Source organism: Saccopteryx leptura, chromosome 1 (assembly GCF_036850995.1).
Source record: "Saccopteryx leptura isolate mSacLep1 chromosome 1, mSacLep1_pri_phased_curated, whole genome shotgun sequence".
Taxonomy (NCBI): Eukaryota; Metazoa; Chordata; class Mammalia; order Chiroptera; family Emballonuridae; genus Saccopteryx; species Saccopteryx leptura.
The window spans coordinates 64085742-64103710 of NC_089503.1; the positions used below are offsets into that span (position 1 = coordinate 64085742).

Consider the following 17969-nt stretch of genomic DNA (forward strand, 5'->3'; position numbering starts at 1 on the left):
CTGGACGGCAGCCCAGGAGAAAGCAGTCACGAAGAACTTGGTGTAATCTGTCCTGAAAGGTTAACTGGGGCTCCCCTAACTCTCAAAAAGACGTGTAACCCAAGAGCCCATCTCAGGGCAGTGCTGTGGTTCTAAAGGGATCTGGGCGAGGGTGGCACAGAGAAATCCAGCAGGCGAGGCCCTTCCCGTGCCCGCCGCAGGTGCGGCTGTGCGCCATCACTCACAGCCAGGCTGGGGAAACAGAAGAATGCCCCGGCCGTTTCTGCAGCACCCGGAGCGGAGAGGTGCTGCTTGACTTGAGCCTGTGGGTCTTACCTCAGTACCAGGCAGCTGAAGAGAACCGCTCCTAACTCTGAGTGTTAAGTAACAGGCCCAAACTCAACACTGGCATGGGGTTCTCGGTCATTATGCCATTCCTTGTCCTTATAAAAAGACTCATGTGATTAAGTCCGATTCAATCAGCTTGGTGCTAGGAGGCAGAGAGAAGATCCAGGGGCTTCCAAGGAGGCTAATTCTTGGCTGCTAGAGGCCTTCTACACCATCTGTCCCAAGAGAAGTTTGTCTCCGTTGCAGCGCCCTGTGGAGTTCAGCACCTGCTTCCCCATGGCCCTCCGCTTCTCGTTTAGCCTCTGAGCAGGGCAGTAGAAAGTCCTGGGAATCTGACAGGTGAGGCGCTGCCCTGCCCCTTAGCTGGGCCCGGCGGGTAATGCCAGGGGGGCTCAGAGGCGGCAAAGGGATGTTATTAGGACTGTGAGAATGGCAGTGCCTGACATACCTCAGCTCCAGGATGTTGGTGACGTTCCCAGAGGGGAGGATCCTGCGGATGTAGTTGAAGTCTCCCACGTAGAGGCTCCCGTCGGAGCCGCACGTCAGGGCCACGGGGGCCAGCAGCTTGTTGCCGTCGGCCAGGCCATTGCAGCTGGGGCAGGAGATGCTTCTCCGGCGCCCGTTGCCCATGATGCTGCCAATGACCGGGGGCTGCTGAGACACAAACTGGTTCTCCCCATTCCCTTTGTGCAGGATGCCTGCGACGAGGACAGAGGACAGAGTCAGCTGTGGGACAGGAAGAGGCTCTCTCCTGTGGCCGGCCACAGAGGCGCCTTGGTTTTGTAAGGAATGCGAGATCTCTGCCTATCATTTCCAGACTCAGCTCCCAAGGCTGCCACAGTGAAACCCTGAATAGGCCACACTGCTTAACTGATTAGATCCTCGCAACAGCCCTGCAGGACAACAGGAGGACAGGCTAAAGGGGCTCGCCGGGGGTCGCACACAAGACAGCAGAAGCACTGCCAAGTCCGGGCTCCCACTCGTGCGGCTCCACGGCCTCTCAGGGCTGCACAGCTCTCTTGGACCCAGCGCAGGTCTCTGTCCAGCATGGGTTCTTTTTTTTTTTTTTTTGTATTTTTCCGAAGCCAGAAATGGGGAGGCATCAGACAGACTCCTGCATGCGCCCGACTGGGATCCACCCGGCATGCCCACCAGGGGGCGATGCTCTGCCCATCTGGGGCGTCGCTCTGTTGAGAGCAGAGCCACTCTAGCGCCTGAGGCAGAGCCCACAGAGCCGTCCACAGTACCCGGGCCATCTTTGTTCCAATGGAGCCTCAGCTGCGGAAGGGGAAGAGAGAGACAGAGAGGAAGGAGAGGGGGAGGGGTGGAGAAGCAGATGGGTGCTCCTCCTGTGTGCCCTGGCCGGGAATCGAACCCAGGACTCCTGCATGCCAGTCCAACGCTCTACCACTGAGCCAACTGGCCAGGGCCCAGCATGGGTTCTTTACTGCACTTGCCTGTTCTCTCATTCGGTGGACACCGCTGTAAGTTACAGGGACTGTCTTTCCCTTTCCGTACCCCCAGTGCCCGGCACAGACCCTGACACGGAGGAGGTGCCAGTGAATGCTGACAGAACTGCAGGGGAAAACTAATTCCCAGTTTCTTCTCACCAAAGTAGAGTCAGGACAACTGGGTTTTTTTTACCTGATTTTGCTACTAATGGGCTGAGTCCAGATATTGCCGGTCTCTTTAATTGTCCTTAGGCATCAGTTTCCCCACCAGAAAAATGAAGGGATGGAACTCAATGACCTGCAAGCTCCACCCCATATCCATGCTGTTTCTTTTCAGGACTGGATCGTCCTTTATCTCCTGGGTTATCCCCACAGCCACCCAACGGGGTTCTGCCTCCAGTCCCACCCCTTCCACACCGACGCCTGAGTGCGTTTGTCTTTCATGGTCCGAAGAACCTTTTCCCCAGGCTGTCACCTGTTAGCTTTGTCCTTGGTTGTACAGATTTAATTTTTATGAATCCAATCAGTCATTTTTCTACTCGAATGTTTTTGCTACTTTAGGTTTTAGGGAGGATAGTCTCCTATATTTTCTTCTACTAAAGTGTTATCTTTCAAAATTTGATCTTTAATCAAACTTTATTTACTCTGTATAAAGTATGAACTGAATTTTATTTCTTTCCACATATTGAGCCAATTTTCCAAATACCAATTTCTGAAACACCTACCTATCCTCCACTATTAAGCAATACTTCCTCTACCGTATGCCAAGTCCTAATGTACCTGTGATGTGTGGCAGGAAACTGCAGTTATCCACAGATATACATACTACCCAGCCCCTCCACCCCCAATCCTTATTTCTGTAGTTATAGAACCCTGCTGTTCAGCTGAGCACAGGGCCATCTGGAACTGACTATAATCCCCAGCCCAGTGTGCAGCTACACCCACCAGGTGACTGAGCTCTGGCCAATGGTATAGAAGTAAAAGTGGTAATGGCAGTTGCCATAAGGTGTCCTTAACAATGGAAGGGGCTTGCTCTTAGTTCTTTCTTTCCTCTGTCTTGCTGGCTGGAAAGAGGATGTCAGGTTTGGAGCAGAAGCGGTCACCTTGGACCAGGACCTTGGGGATGGAGGCTCGAGTAGAGCGATGAGGGGAAAGGAGGCTGGGCCTCTGGGCCTGCTGAGTGCCAGACCAGGCTCGGGGTATGTGGCTCCAGACTTTCAGGTGAGTAAAAAACAAACTTTTAACTTGTTTGCAATTCTGTTATTTTGGCTTTTTTGTTACTCTGAGACAAACCTACTCACAGGTCAGTGTCTCGACTCCTTGTTTTGTCCCATGGAATCTACTTATCTGTTCCTATGCCAGCACCACAGGGTTTTAGATAGAATGGTTTTCTTTTTTCTTTTTTTTTTAATCTTTCTGAAGCTGGAAATGGGGAGAGACAGTCAGACAGACTCCCGCATGCGCCCGACCGGGATCCACCCAGCACACCCACCAGGGGGCGACGCTCTGCCCACCAGGGGGCGATGCTCTGCCCCTCCGGGGCGTCGCTCTGCCGCGACCAGAGCCACTCTAGTGCCTGGGGCAGAGGCCAAGGAGCCATCCCCAGCGCCAGGGCTATCCTTGCTCCAATGGAGCCTTGGCTGTGGGAGGGGAAGAGAGAGACAGAGAGGAAGGAGAGGGGGAGGGGTGGAGAAGCAGATGGGAGCTTCTCCTGTGTGCCCTGGCCAGGAATTGAACCCGGGACCCCTGCACACCAGGCCGACACTCTACCACTGAGCCAACCGGCCAGGGCCTAGAATGGTTTTCTAAGATAGCTTAATATCTAGTGTGTGCCTCTTTTTGTTCTTATTTTAAGGGTTGACCTAGCTATTTACAAATCTTTATTCTACCATAAATTTTAGAATCAATTTGACAATTTCCTCCCAAAACATCTGGTGGCTTTGATAGGCATTCATTATGTCTATAGATTAGGAGATATCTGACATCATTACCATATTAAGTGGTCTCCTCCCAGAACACAGAGTGAGCTATCTAAAATACTATCTGATTGTGTCACTCGCCTGCTTTAAACCTTTCAGAGACCTGACACTTGCCTCTGGATGAAGTTGAAGGTCCTAATCTTCTTACCCTGGGCTCTGGCTGCCCCAACCCCCAGCTCTGGCTTTCGGGATTCTTTTCATTTCACCCTCCGCTCAAACCACAGTGAATCGTCTCTCCAATTACCCTTCTTTCAGGCTTCCGTGCTTTGGCACATACTGTATCCTCTGCCTGGAATGTTCTCCCTTCCAGAGATACAGATCTGATCCTACAGACCCTTTGAGACTCAGTTCGGAAGTTCTCTCCAAAGAGGCACCATGCTGAGTCAAGGAGCTGAGTGATATGCTCCTCTCTGTGCCCCACAGTGTCCCACAGTGCTTCCTCTGTGATGGCACCGTGCATGGCACAGCGCGGAAACTGTCTGGGCAGTGTTGGCCTCTGGCCAGAGTAAATTCCTGAGGCCTTTCTATTTTGCATCCCCAGAGCCTAGCAGTGACAGGCACAGAGCAGGTAACCACAGGGCATGTATTGACTAATCCTCCTGACCAAGTGCTCACCTACGAGCCTATGGAATCTGATGTATGTGTTTCTTTGTCTGGCAGGGCAGAGAGCAAAGGCAGTGAGGGTATGCCCACGGCCGGCTCTGGGATTGTGTTCATCCACTCACCGCTCTGGATGTTGAGGGCATGATGCTTGTCCAGGCTCCATCCTCCCAGGCGGGATGCATCGATTTCATAGCCCTGCAGCACTGCTGTTCTCTTTTCCCACAGGATCAGGTCTGGGCACGACTCATACTCATAACCCACGGAAACTAGACACAACGAGAGGCACAAAATGCACAGGTGAGCAAAGACTCTCTCTGGCTTTAGATCTGTATGCAAGGCCCCTGCTTGTCTTGTGTAGAAAAGGAAAAGAGATCATATTTCTAAGTGGAAGCAGATTTATAGGCAGAAATAACACAGGGATGCTGAGCCTCAATATCCCTTTTTTTGGAGGAGCAATTGTACATTATTAGAAAAAGTTAAACAAATATACTAGCTATTTTTTTTCTTAAAAGAGATAGAGACAGAGTCAGAGAGAGGGATAGATAGGGACAGACAGACAGGAAGGGAAAGAGACGAGAAGCATCAATTTTTTGTTGCAGCACTTTAGTTGTTCATTGATTGCTTTCTCATATGTGCCATGGGGCTACAGCAGACTGAGTGACCCCTTGCTCAAGCCAGTGACCTTGGGTCCAAGCTGGTGAGCTTTGCTCAAACCAGATGAGCCCACGCTCAAGCTGGCGACCTCAGGGTTTCAAACCTGGGTCTTCTGCGTCCCAGTCCGACGCTCTATCCACCGCTGTGCCACCGCCTGGTCAGGCCTAGCTACCTTTTAAAAGGACACAGCTGAACTGATTACAAGGAAATCATCTTTAGTATGGGAAGTATTTTAGGCCTAAAAATCTCCACTGCAGCATTATTTTTTCTTTTTCATTTTTTTAAAATTTAGAAATTAAATTTAATGGAGTAATATTGGTCCATAGGAACGCATGGGTTTCAGGCATACATCTCCAAAGCATGTGAACTATTCATTGCATTGTGGGCCTATCACCCAACGTCAGATCACTTTGTCACCATATATATTACTTGGCCCCTTTTACAACCCTACCCCCACCCACCCCTCTGGCAACCACTTCATTTTTACAGCATTATTTTTAATAGTGGAAAATTGGAAGTAACCTAAAGGTTCAAAAGGGGCTAGAGGTTGAGCGAACCAAAGTGCATCCACTGGAGAAATATTAAGCAGCCACTGGAGATCATGGTTATAAAGACCATGGGTGACACAGGAATAATGCTAAGTTGAAAAGACTAGTTATAATCCAGTATTACATCTGTGTAAAGAAAAACCACACATGGACAAAATGAAATGTTAACAAGTGGTTATGTTTGCTTATAAGAACTAGTATGACCTCTTTTCTATTTTTGTCCATTTATCCAATTTTTATTAATGAGAATAGCATTACTTTAATAAAGAAAAATTTAAAACCATCTATGATGAATCTGTGGAAAGGAGCTCAGTTAAGGTACTTTGAAAGTGGCAAGTTGGTTTGAGGTGTCAAAGCTTCAAAATCCCCAAATCTCACTTCTGTTTCCCAAGCCCTGCCTCCGTAGGTGCCTGGGGTGCAGGCTATCCACGGCAGGCTCCCTGAAGCTGGGGCTGTGGGAAGCCCCGTGACCACCCTGTGGTGAGGAACTTGCAGAGGCGGGAATGCCATTTCTTCCAAGTCATCTTTTTGTGCAGACACTATTTTTCGGCAGACAGTATCCTACCACACTCTCAAGACAGGAATCAACAATTGGGCATTGGGTACTATAAAAGATTACTGGTCATCTATGGCCAGAGGGGAATATGGCTAGAAAATGTCCCTGTGACCTTCAGTCCCTTAGGCCAGTGGTCCTCAACCTTTTTTGGGCCACGGACCAGTTTAATGTCAGAAAATATTTTCACGGACCGGCCTTTAGGGTGGGACGGATAAATGTATCACGTGACTGAGACAAGCGTCAAGAGTGAGTCTTAGACGGATGTAACAGAAGAAATCTGGTCATTTTTAAAAAATAAAACATCGTTCAGACTTAAATATAAATAAAACGGAAATAATGTAAGTTATTTATTCTTTCTCTGCGGACTGGTACCAAATGGCCCATGGACTGATACCGGTCCGTGGCCCAGGGGTTGGGGACCACTGCCTTAGGCATTCATGATGCCTCCTACTGGTCACCTGTCATGTCAGGAGAGTGAACCTCAGTCCCTAAAGTCTAGCTATGCGGACACTTCCCTTTTTAACTGGCAGGGGTGAGCACTATGTGTGCTCATTTCATCTGCAGAGGTTGAAAGACTGCACTGTTTCTGAGGAGCCCACAGAGGGTGTTTGGCTCACAGAGGGGCTGGGGACAGTGAGAGATGAGGCTTTGCCCCCAAGGCGTTGTTTTGGGGTAGGGTGGGATGCAAAAGTCCAGGAATGGTCTGGGATAAGTCCAGCTCTGTTTCTTCCTTGTACACCTGGGAAAGTTATCTCACCATTTTGGGCTTCAGCTTCCTCATGCAGGATTTGGAGACAATTTCTAACTCACAGGGTGATTGTGAAGTTAACTGAGGTACCAGTGTACAGAGGAGCACAATGCCCAGAGCGGGGGCTCAACAGACATTCTCTCTCTCTTTTTAAAGATTTTATTTATTAATTTTTCTAGAGAGAGAGAGAGTGGGAAGAGAGAGAGAGAGAGAAAGGGATGATTGAGGAGTGGGGAGCATCAACTCATAGCTGCTAGCTGCTACTCGTATGTGCCTTGACTGGGCAAGCCCAGGGTTCGTTTGTTCCTTCCTTCCTTTTTTCCTTCCTTCTTTCCTTTTTTCCTTCCTTCCTTCCTTTTATCCCTTCCTTCCTTTTATCCCTTCCTCCCTCCCTCCCTCCCTCCCTTCCTTCCTTCCTTCCTTCCTTCCTTCCCTCCCTCCCTCCCTCCCTCCCTCTCTCTATTTCTTTTTTATAACATTACTTCTTCTCTGCTGCCTTATTCTGCCTTTACCAAATCGAGAAAGGGAATGAAATTGAAGTAGGGTTCAAGTAGAGAAGGGATTTCCTGGGCTATTACTCTAAGTCGGTGATTTTCAACCTTTTTCACCTTATGGCACACATAAACTAATTACGGAAACTCTGCAGCACACCAAAAACTATATTTTTTGCTGATCTTTAAAAATAAAATGTATAATTTTGATTCATTCATACCAGGTGGCTATTGTGCTAGCTGTTGTCATTTTTAAAAATTTGACAATATAAGGGAAAAGGGAAAAGAGGTCAGTGCCCCTGACTAAATAGTTAGGTATTGCCTGTTTTAAAAATTCTTGAGGCATAGCAGTTGAAAAATCACTGCTCTAAGTGCTTGGAGGATGAACTCTTCGAGGGTTACAACTGCTAACAGTCCAGCTCTGAACCAACCCTGGGACCCTGCTCTAACCCAGAAGTGGAGATGAACACGCCAGCTCCCTAAGTGGGCTGGGCTTCCAGGGGAGGCAAGAGTTACCTTCTGCTTCATCTTTAAAAAGACAGCAATAACAACAAAGAGAACCATTGTGATTGGAAACGAGGTAAAGAGTTCCCCCAAGCCTTTCCGGTAAAGGGAGAATCTTACTCCTGCACCTCAGTAAAACTGGAGAAACCCAGGGGCTCCAGCCACTCACATTTTTAATGGACAAGTTCAGGCTGATAGCTGTGGGGGCCTGGCAATGTCCACACGGCTCCATCTTGGTGGCGCAAAGCCTTTTTCAGCCCGTTGTATACCACCATGGTGTTTTTGTCAAGGGCCTTTTTGGTTTTGTAACCCCCCTCCCCCCCTTTTTTAATGGTCAGGCTTTTTAGCATTAGGTCTTTCAGGTCAGGGAGGGTCACTGAAAGGTCTTTATGGCCTTTGGTACTTCTGAGAAGAGGAAAGGAGTGAGAAGAAACAAGGGAGGTGGATAAGAAGCCTTGCCCCCCCCCCCCGCCCCCCAGTCTGTTGTCTCTCTGCAGATGGTGTCGAGACCTGTGGCTGGGAGACTTACCGAAGGCTTCCGAGAGTCCAAACACCTTCTGGTTGTAGACATCTGTCTTGTCCCAGATGAAGTAGTAGGACAAGTCTGGCGCTGCAGCAAACCATTTCCTGAAGAGGCGGCCCTCAACCGCCACCATGAGGTGGACCTTCATGAGGTTGAAGGGGATGGTAGGATGAGTAAGGCTGATCCTCAGGACAGATTTGTAACCAGGTGTACGACTGCTCAGGTAACTCAGCCTCATCTTGCAGCCAGAGATAGCAATTTCCTCTTGCAGCGCCTAGAGAGACAGATCACAGCCAGTGATGGTCATGGACTCACCGTGGAGGGAAGATGGCCACGGCCCTGTGTACTCTGGGTGCTCACGAGCAGAGGAGGAAGCAGAGAGGAAGGATGGGAGAGGAGGAGCAGGAACTAAAAGAGAGAAGAAAGATGGGTGGGAAGCAGAGTATGAAGAGGAGCAGGAAGAAGAGGGGGAAAGGGAAGAGGGAGGAGAGGCTGGAGGAGGGAAAGAAGAGTCAGAAGGCCTGGTTTCCAGGGTCGGCTCTTCCACGGTACAGCCCTGCCTCCCTGAGCCTCAGGCTGCTCCTCCATTCACGGAGGATGACCGTGCACAGCCCACTGCATACTGAGAGGAACAAAGGTAATATGTGTAAAATGTTTAGAATAATGTCACTTTCATGGAACCTCTGACTCTCAGTTTCCTCGTGGGATTAGTGTGAGGACTGAGAAAGGTCACATATAGAAAGTGCCCAGCATGTAATGGAGACTCAGGAGACGTTACTAAGTGGGACGGTGGTGCTGGAGCAGGGGGACTAGGAAGAAGACCCTACCCTCAGGGTAATGTGGACAGCTGCCTTGGCAAACACTGTTTCTCTCTCAAAAATTTCCTGAAGTAAGATCTGTTTCCAAAGGCTTTTTCCTTCAGGACAGTAAACAGACTCTGGGAGGCGTTGACCAGTTACTCAGGGTTGAGAGCACAGCCTGCTAAGGACCTGCGGCTAAAGCCTGCAGCTCGTCCATAGAAAGAGATCGTATTGGTTGCATGGAGACTCCATGCTCCAAAGCTGTGCCAGATGAACAGAGTGGCCAGCTGGGTGGAAAGGGCCTCACTCCACAAGGGAAAGCGCACATTAATGCCAGGATTTTCTGGAACACGGCAAAAGCAGAGAACTTTTAGCAGCTTGATACTGTGAGCTCTGTTTCAAGAAGGGGACATTAAATCAATTGAGGCTAACGTATCCATTAAAAGGACAATGATTATTCCACTCTTGTGTTCTCAGAGGAACTGGGCGTTCACAAAGCAATCCTTTCCTTTCTGTCCATTTCCGACATGGGTGTGAACTCCCACCCACTCCATTCTCCCCACTACACAGAACTTGAGGGATTGGGACTAAATCAAAGCCCAAACTAAACCTAAATGAAATTTTAGCTTACAAATTCTAGGCCAAGCAGGCGCTACACGCCAGTGAATGACAGGCCAGGTTCAAGTGCCATCCGGGCACTCTCATAAATATTTACTTTCTTTAACATATCCTTTAAAATTTATATCTCCCTGTACTTGCAAAGGCTGGATACTGATTGGACTGGGAAGACCCAAGATTTTGTTTCAATGTGATTATAAGCAAGGTTTGTGACCCAGCTGGGCTCACAGACACCCAGCCCTGGGAGCCTTGTAAAGAGGGTGGGACCTTTAACCTCATTTGTTCCAAAGTCCCTGCTCCTGGGAAATGTTTAGCTAGAGCCGAACCAGGCAGGGATGAGCAACAAATTACTCCTCTCCAGCAAGCTTTGTCTCCACAGACAACCATTTCATAAGAAAGGTCAGCCTGGTAGTTGAGACAGGAGACAAGCGCTGAATCTCTGAAAAGGACTAAGGTTTCAACCTTGGGTGCAATGAGGATTTCAAAAACGGTTGTATTTCCTATTTGGGGGCTGGAGTCTGAATCCTCTCAACAGGGCACACGCAGAGTAATGTGTTTGCTCAACCAGGCATGAAATATACACACAAGAGTGTAACCCCCCCTGCTCAGTCAGCACCAGCAAACCATTAACATGCACACAGCCAGGGCTCTCATTAGGCACCAGGACCCCGGGGCGGCTCCCATCCACCCCCTCCCCATCTCCCCTCTTCTCCAGGCCTTTGTTTCTGTTACAGAAACTGGGTAAAGATGGTGGAACAAAATCAACTCTACACAGTTGTGTTGGGCAAAGAATCATTCTTGATTTCTATTAGATTAAAATGCATCTTTCCAAATTACTTTCTTTTAATGATAGTTAAGTAAAGTGCTTGCATTTAGAGATTTGAGCCAAAGCAATCCTTAATTGGCATGAAGGCAGAACATGTAAAATAATCTTAATAATAATGATGATGATGGCTAAAATTTATCGAGCACTTAGTAGGTGCCAGACATGCGCCAGGCACCTCACTGACATTTTCTCATTTAATCTTTATTATGACGCTCACTATTTGAGTCCCTCTGTCTCACTTCACTTGGCAGGACCTACCATCATAAATATTTTTAACAGAAATAATGAGAGCAGGGACACTGGAGCTTGGGGAACAGGAAAGTGGAAGTGAACTGGATGGAGAGGGGGAGGGCAGGAGGAAAGTATTGTGTGCTGGAGAGTGTGTGCCTGGGGAGCTGATGGGGTCTTTCCTTCCCTTGTCTCTGAGATCCTCCTCCACCCCCCAAACAAAGGCATGGATCAGTGCAGCTAGGAAAGCTGGGTACCTGAATTTCTGGAACGATGGGGCCTTTCTCTGCACAGGAGCTGGCAAAGGACGTCAGCGGGGACGGAGACACGACAGGGTTGGGGCGGGCAAAGTTGCTCAGGTCACAGCTGGGTATCTCGTTCTCCTCGTGTCGCATGGTGATGGTTTCCATGACAAAGAAGCGATCCCAAGGCAGCCAGAGGGTGTGTTCCTGTGTGATGAAAGGCGCCCTCTCGAACCGCAGGATAATGGAGATGCCACCATTTGTGACCAAGTCAAAGCTGTTTGGGAGGGGAGGGTTGAGAAAAAGAGAAGAGGGGGGAGCAGGGAGAGCAGGAAACAGGAGATGATGAGGAGAAGGAAGAAGAGCAGGAGGAGATAGATGGAGAAAGGAGAAAAAATTACACCAAAGGATGTGAGTGAGCACTTGTCGAGCAGACTCTGAAACCTAGAAGGCTCCACTGCAGCCACACAGAGAAACGAATATTCCAGAAAGCATTATTATTATTGAAAACGATTCACAATAGAGAATATGCTAAAACCAAATTAAAAAATACTGCAATGGAGAGCAATTTGCCAAGACACAGGGCAGTTGATGAGCCTCCGCTATGGTGCTCCTGGTACTTTGGGCCTCTTGGAACTGAAGCTCATTGAAAAGTCAGCAGAGGCCCTGGCCAGTTGGCTCAGTGGTAGAGCATCAGCTCGGTGTGTGGATGTCCAGGGTGTGATTCCTGGTCAGAGCACATAGGAGAAGCGACCACTTGCTTTCCCATGCCTCTCCCTTCTCTATCTCTCTCTCTCTTCCCCACCTGTAGCCATGGCTCAATTGGTTCCAGCAAGTTGGCCCTGGGTGCTGAGGATAGCTTGGTGGAGCCTCTGCATCAGGCGCTAAAAATAGCTTGTTTTCCAAGCAATGTCACCAGATGGGCAGAATATCACAGCCCTGAAGGGGGCTTGTCGGATACATCTGGGGTACATGTGAGAGTGTCTCTCTGTCTCCCCTCCCCTCACTTAAAACAAACAAACAAACAAACATAGATCAACAGAATAATATGGAACAAGCCCTGCCCTGGCATTAGGAACCCTAAGCCCAGTTCTGCCTCTGCCATGAACTACTGTGTGATCTTGGGTAGGTCACTTAGCTTCTCTAATCCTCAATTCTCTCATTTATGCAACATAAAAGTTCAAGTGGACCTTTCTTAAATCACTAAGATTCTATGACTATACCAATTCTAACCCTGATTATGATAAATTACTCAACATGGGTCTTTGGGATTACAAAACAGCTAAGCACTTTACAGATGGCACTATCAGAATCACAATATATTATAAGTGAAAGGGGAACCATGGACTGAGTCCCAGTCTCCCAGTTGAGATAAGATCTCCATAACAGTGTCCTCTGAGAGTCTTTGTTCATTGCCCTCTCCCAATATGGTGATGTTTTAGTTTCTTCTACGGACTCACCATCAAGGGGCCATTTGGAGCCTACTTGCATACTTTCAGTGATAAAGAGTTTGTCTGATCTTTCATTATTTTTATGGTTACTTTTTTTTTAAATTAAGCCTAGATCCTTCTTCTTATAACTCCTTATTTCTTGATCCTTGTTCTACCTGCTGAGGTAACTTCAAATTAGTCTGTTTCTTCTGCCTTTGATCATCCTTCAGGACTTGGAAATAGTGACTTTTTGGCCAAAGTCCTTGCAACTATTATTTTTAGGATGCATTTTCAAGGCCTGTTCTCATTTTGATTTTTTTAGATGGAGAGCTCCTGCTAACTCCTTCCCCAGTCAGAACTCTGGCTCCCGGCCCTGGGCTCCCATGGCACCACATGCACTCTCCTTAGAGCACACATCACATTGCACTGGAATTAAAAGCTTTACTCTCTGGCCCAGGGACACTGATTTTTCTTAGATTTTCTAGAGTCTAGCCCAGTGCTTGAGGATTATAGGTTTGAGAATGAATGCATGAATGATATACTGTCAGTATCTTCTGAACTGGCTGTCCACTAAACACCCTAAGTTCCTCCTGACTTTGGCTGTTATTGCAAGTCAACTCGACATTGACCTGTGCGGTGGGTTTTAGAGGCCCCACTGCAGGACCTCTCCTTTATCCCTAGCAAATACACCTTGTGGGATTGGGTTCATTGTTCCAGCTTGCTCTTCCCTCCTCTAGAAGGAGGAAAGGATTTTGCATTGGACTGTTCTTTCCTGGTGCAAAATCTTAACAGATGGCACCCCCAGATTCGGGTCCCCAAGCTCCAATGCCTGACTCTTCTGCCCTTTGTGGAAGCTTTTCACCCAGTTTGCGTCCTCCCTCAGCCTGTTTAGGCTCACACTTGGGCAAAGAAAGTTAGGCACCACCCACTTATTTTGATAAGCACTGAGAGAGAAATACCAGAGAAGGCACTTATTTTGAACCAAGCCTTTGGGTTTGGGCTCTCCAGTAGAATATCTGTGGTTTGGGAAACACCAGACAACAGCTCTGTCACAGAACTGAACAGCATCTGTACTTTGACAGAACATTTTTTAAACCATCAAACAGAATCCTGGCCTGATTTACAAGCTCCTTTCATGACAGAGTGATCATGGGGAGGGAGTGAGGACATATTCTCTTGGCTGTGAGCAAGCTGAGGGCAGCTGGCCTTGCCAAGAGCTTGGTGTAATTAGCTCTTGCCAAAAGCCAGGCCTGCTCATCTAGGGGTAAACCTGCTGGGGGCGTGGATTTGAACCTGGGGGAAGGGAGGCCCGGATCTCAGGTGAAGCCCAAGTAGCTCCAGGCCAGTCCAAGCTCTGCCTACTCCGCAGGTGAGTTATGCCACCTGTCTGAGCCTCAATCTCTTCATGTAAAATGAAGCTAATGATCATAATCACTTGGCAGTGTTTTTAATTAGCTAGATGGGATAATGGATGGGAAAAGCACAGGGCCCCATTCCCTGGGCATGGTGCTCCATATAATCCCATTTTTCAATTCAGTGAGCTTGAACTGCTTCTCCTGTCTGTGCCTCTTTTGACATTTTTCTTCATGACTTCTATTTTTCATCTTTTTAATGATCTTTTTGGCTAACTTCTCTGCTACTGTTTTTATTTATGAATTCTTGTTAGGACGGGAGGCCTGGCATTTCAGTGTGGGCTGTGTGTATGTGTGTGGGGGTTGGGGAAGGACTGGGTGAGGGCCTGCCTGGGATGTGAAGGTTACAAAGATGAGTTACGCCTGGTCTCTGGATTTGCATATGTATACTGTCATCTCCAACTATATCTCTAGCCTTACAGTTTCTCCTGGGGTCTGGGGGGTGGGGTGGGGTTTAAGAAGGAAATGAGGCAGGGAAGAGGGGGAGGGAAATGGGAGGATGCTACCCATTCACATATAATAAATAAGGATCTTTGGGCTCTTAGAAATAAGTAGTGACTTCCCCATATGTTATGCAGTGTGTCTAAGTTGGGAAGAAAATTTAAGTTCCATAATGCACTAGTAAGAATTGTTCTGAAACCCAAGCTATCAGTTGTAGCAACTTGGGCAACTATGATGTAACTTAGCAGGCTGATAGGGGAAATATGGCTGACTCTTACCTCCCAGGACCCCCATGCTCTCAAGAGACAGTAGAGATTGCAAGGAAGGGCGCAATTGGGAGGGATCAAAGCCTGGAATGGAAGTGCTAGAGTGAGCTTTTCCTGAGGGCCACCAAACTTATGTGACTCTGGTGTGTGTTATAGACCCACCCTAGTCATGCACAGCAGGGCAGAGAACTGACAATTTGCCATCTCACATGACTGATGGTCAAATTACATGGCAGAAGAAGAGCAGTCCCCATGGCTCCTTTTTTTTTTTTTTTTCTTTCTGAAGCTGGAAACGGGGAGAGACAGTCAGACAGACTCCCGCATGTGCCCGACCGGGATCCACCGGCATGCCCACCAGGGGGCGAAGCTCTGCCCACCAGGGGGTGATGCTCTGCCCCTCCAGGGCATCGCTCTGCAGTGACCAGAGCCACTCTAGCGCCCATGGCTCCTTTTTGATGACGATTTCATAGCAGGTAATAATGTAGTCAGAATAGCTGTTGCCTAGGATGCTCACGACTGCTGTTTCCAGAAAGCAGGCAACCCTGAGCTGGACGGTGGCACAGACGGAGCATGAGGAAGGAGATTCCACTGCGCTGTAGCGGAAGTCTGCACTGAGGTCCTTCCCAGGAGGGAGCGTGTGCAGGGGAGGGAGCTGCGGCCTGGCCTGGCCGGGCTGCCCCTGGTGACTGGCCGCCAGCCTCTTCCACCTGGGCCTTCCCATCCACAGGGAGTGAGAGGAGGGGGAGTGTGTCCGGGCTGCCAACCCCTTCTAAGAGGCAAACATATCTACCAACAGATGAGCCTCTGCTTCATTATCACCTCGGACGGGACATGTTCACATCTGATACTGGATTAAAGAGGTGCTAAAATCAATCAGGCTGGAGCATAGTTTCCAACACAGAGTGAAAATCAACCTTATGGGCCCACATGTAGCCAGATGGACTGCCATCACCTGATTTTATTAAAAATAGAGGACTTGTCACCACTGACAGCCTAAATATTCCACTTCCCTCCTTCCCCTCTCCTTTTCTCCAAGACATTCTCATTGTTTGTACTGTAACCATGACCTTCTCTTTATTTGGTAGCTTGTAAATTTAATAAACAGCTAATACTTATTGCATATGTACCATGTGCCAGACCCTGGGAATATAGCAATGAACCAGAGTGGGGCAGGGACCTAAGATTTATCAAAGACCTACTACAGGTACGTTCAGGGTGCTGCCCCATCCATCATAGAATCTAATCCTTACAATCAATTTGTGAGCTACATAGTGTTAGGACCATCTAACAGGTGAAGAAGTTGAGGCCCAGACAGGTGAGGCTTGTCTAAGAACACATAGCTAGCAAATGGGGGTGCTAGAGTGATTAAAAAGACTTTAGTTTATTCTGCTGATGGTTCTCACAGGGACCCAAAGGTCAGAGCTCTGTTGTTACTCTGTGTTTTCCACAGACCTAGGTGGTTTCAGATGGACCACACAGCAGGAATGCTCAGATTTCTGGAGCTGTCTGGTCTGTAGACAGTGGTCCATGGGGGCGTGTTTTATATCCAAAGTCATGAGGCAGGATAATATGTCTAAGGCACCCGAGGTTTACTGTGGGAATCAAATGAGAGCGAGATACAAGGTCACACAGGTAGTGAACTGCAGAACTGGGCATCTGAACTCAGGTCCTCTGAACCCAAGTCCCATCGTCTCTCCACATTGTCATTACAGCAGGAGTTAAGTGGCAAGACCACGAAAGCAGAGCTTTCACTGACCCTGGTCCACAAAAAGGTCTCCTACCTTCCATCTTGCCTGCTGATCGTGTAGCCAAAGAGAGGGTTATTGACGAAGCTGATGTTCACACCAACCAGCGGGGTCGCATCTGATGTCATCACTTGACCACGAATGACACATGCATGCCTGTGGGTAGAGAAGAGTAAATACCATGATCTCCTTTTCATGTGCAGAATCCTGACCGGCAGGGAGACCCAGGAGGTCAGAAGACAGAGGCAGGTCATTTAGTCTTGGGACACTGGGGCTCACGGTGCTTACTTAAGATGAACAATAACCTTTTCTTTTTTTTTCATACTGCCTCAACTTAAGGCATCAAAGTGTCCTCTAAGAATTATTGGGGGATGTTTTCAGATATCTCACTCAGAGGTTATTTTCTAACGATGCTATATTATGCTGTGAGGAGATAAAAGCTGATCTGAGAGAGCTATACAGTGTATTTATGCATGTGAATATGGAGTCCTGTGACTTGGGTACAAATCCCAGCTCTGCCACTTTTTAGCTCTCTAAACCAGTACAAGTATGTGACAGCTCTTTCATTCAATCTCTGTTTTTCACCCTAGTACAGAGCAAGTGCCACAAATGGCAGTGATGAATACTGTCACTAATAGTTTCACCGGAAGGGGACTATAATATAAGAAAGTGAACAGAACAGTGGGTACTTCTCATCTGGCATTGCCAACAGGAGAAGGGCAGATGCTAGCATTGGCCCCTTGGAGTGGGTTCTGAAACCTGTCACCTCTCCCAGTATCCCCCGTCCCACTTCCCTTCTATATTCCAGACGACTAACCATCTGCTTCCCCCAAGCTCACCAGGCAAATTTGCTTAAGCCTCTGTGTCTGTGCGATGTTCCCCCACCTGCCCCACCTGTCCTTCCTCCGCCCCTCCGCCAAGCTTCGCAGCCTTTAAGACCCAGCTTCACGTGATGCCTCTGCCCTGAAGCCTTTCTTGCTGGCCCTGATTAGAACTAGTCACTCTCTTCTAAAACCCGACACAAACCCCTAATACCCCACCTCCCTGTACATGTTTCTCCCCTCTACTAGGTCACGAGCTCTCTGAGAGCCGGGTCAAGGTCTGTTTCTCTCTGCAGTGCCTGGAAATACCTAACAGTACTTTGTCATTGTTAAAAACAAACAAACAAACAAACAAACAAACAAAACGATGGCTTGAGTAAATAAGTAGGACTATTAGAGATTATCTAAAATGATTCTTTTTGTTCTAATATTTCAGAAACAGAGCCTTTTTAGAGAAGTTGACATTTTATCAGGACCCCCAAATAGAAAACAAATACAAACAAGATCTGCTCTAAGTGAAGCAGAGATGGGGCCCCTTCTCTCTCGGGGTGATTCTGAGGGCCACTCCTCAGAGGCTTAGTCCCTGTGGAGCCAGAGAAAAGCCAGCTGGAAAAGGAGGAAACCGGGGTCCACAGAGGTTATGCTCTTTGCTCCAAGCCACACGGGGAGTTGGTGGTAGAGCCAGGCATTGAATCCAGGCCTCGCAACTCTGGACCCAACTCCAGCCCAGTCTGTTTACTGCTGGCAGTGGGTGGA

The 17969-nt window shown here is 48.2% G+C and overlaps 1 protein-coding gene across 2 annotated transcripts in view; it reads right to left on the bottom strand.

Annotated features, from left to right (window-relative positions):
• The window catches only part of TENM4 (teneurin transmembrane protein 4), an 801941-nt gene that overhangs the window by 72514 nt on the left and 711458 nt on the right, over nucleotides 1-17969 (bottom strand). For both annotated transcript variants that reach the window (XM_066369554.1, XM_066369563.1), the window contains 5 exons: nucleotides 16429-16548; nucleotides 11114-11375; nucleotides 8391-8658; nucleotides 4483-4626; nucleotides 776-1025 (listed from right to left, as the gene is read on the bottom strand). In XM_066369554.1, the coding sequence (XP_066225651.1) occupies nucleotides 776-1025; nucleotides 4483-4626; nucleotides 8391-8658; nucleotides 11114-11375; nucleotides 16429-16548 (1044 nt within the window). The remainder of the gene's footprint in view (nucleotides 1-775; nucleotides 1026-4482; nucleotides 4627-8390; nucleotides 8659-11113; nucleotides 11376-16428; nucleotides 16549-17969) is intronic.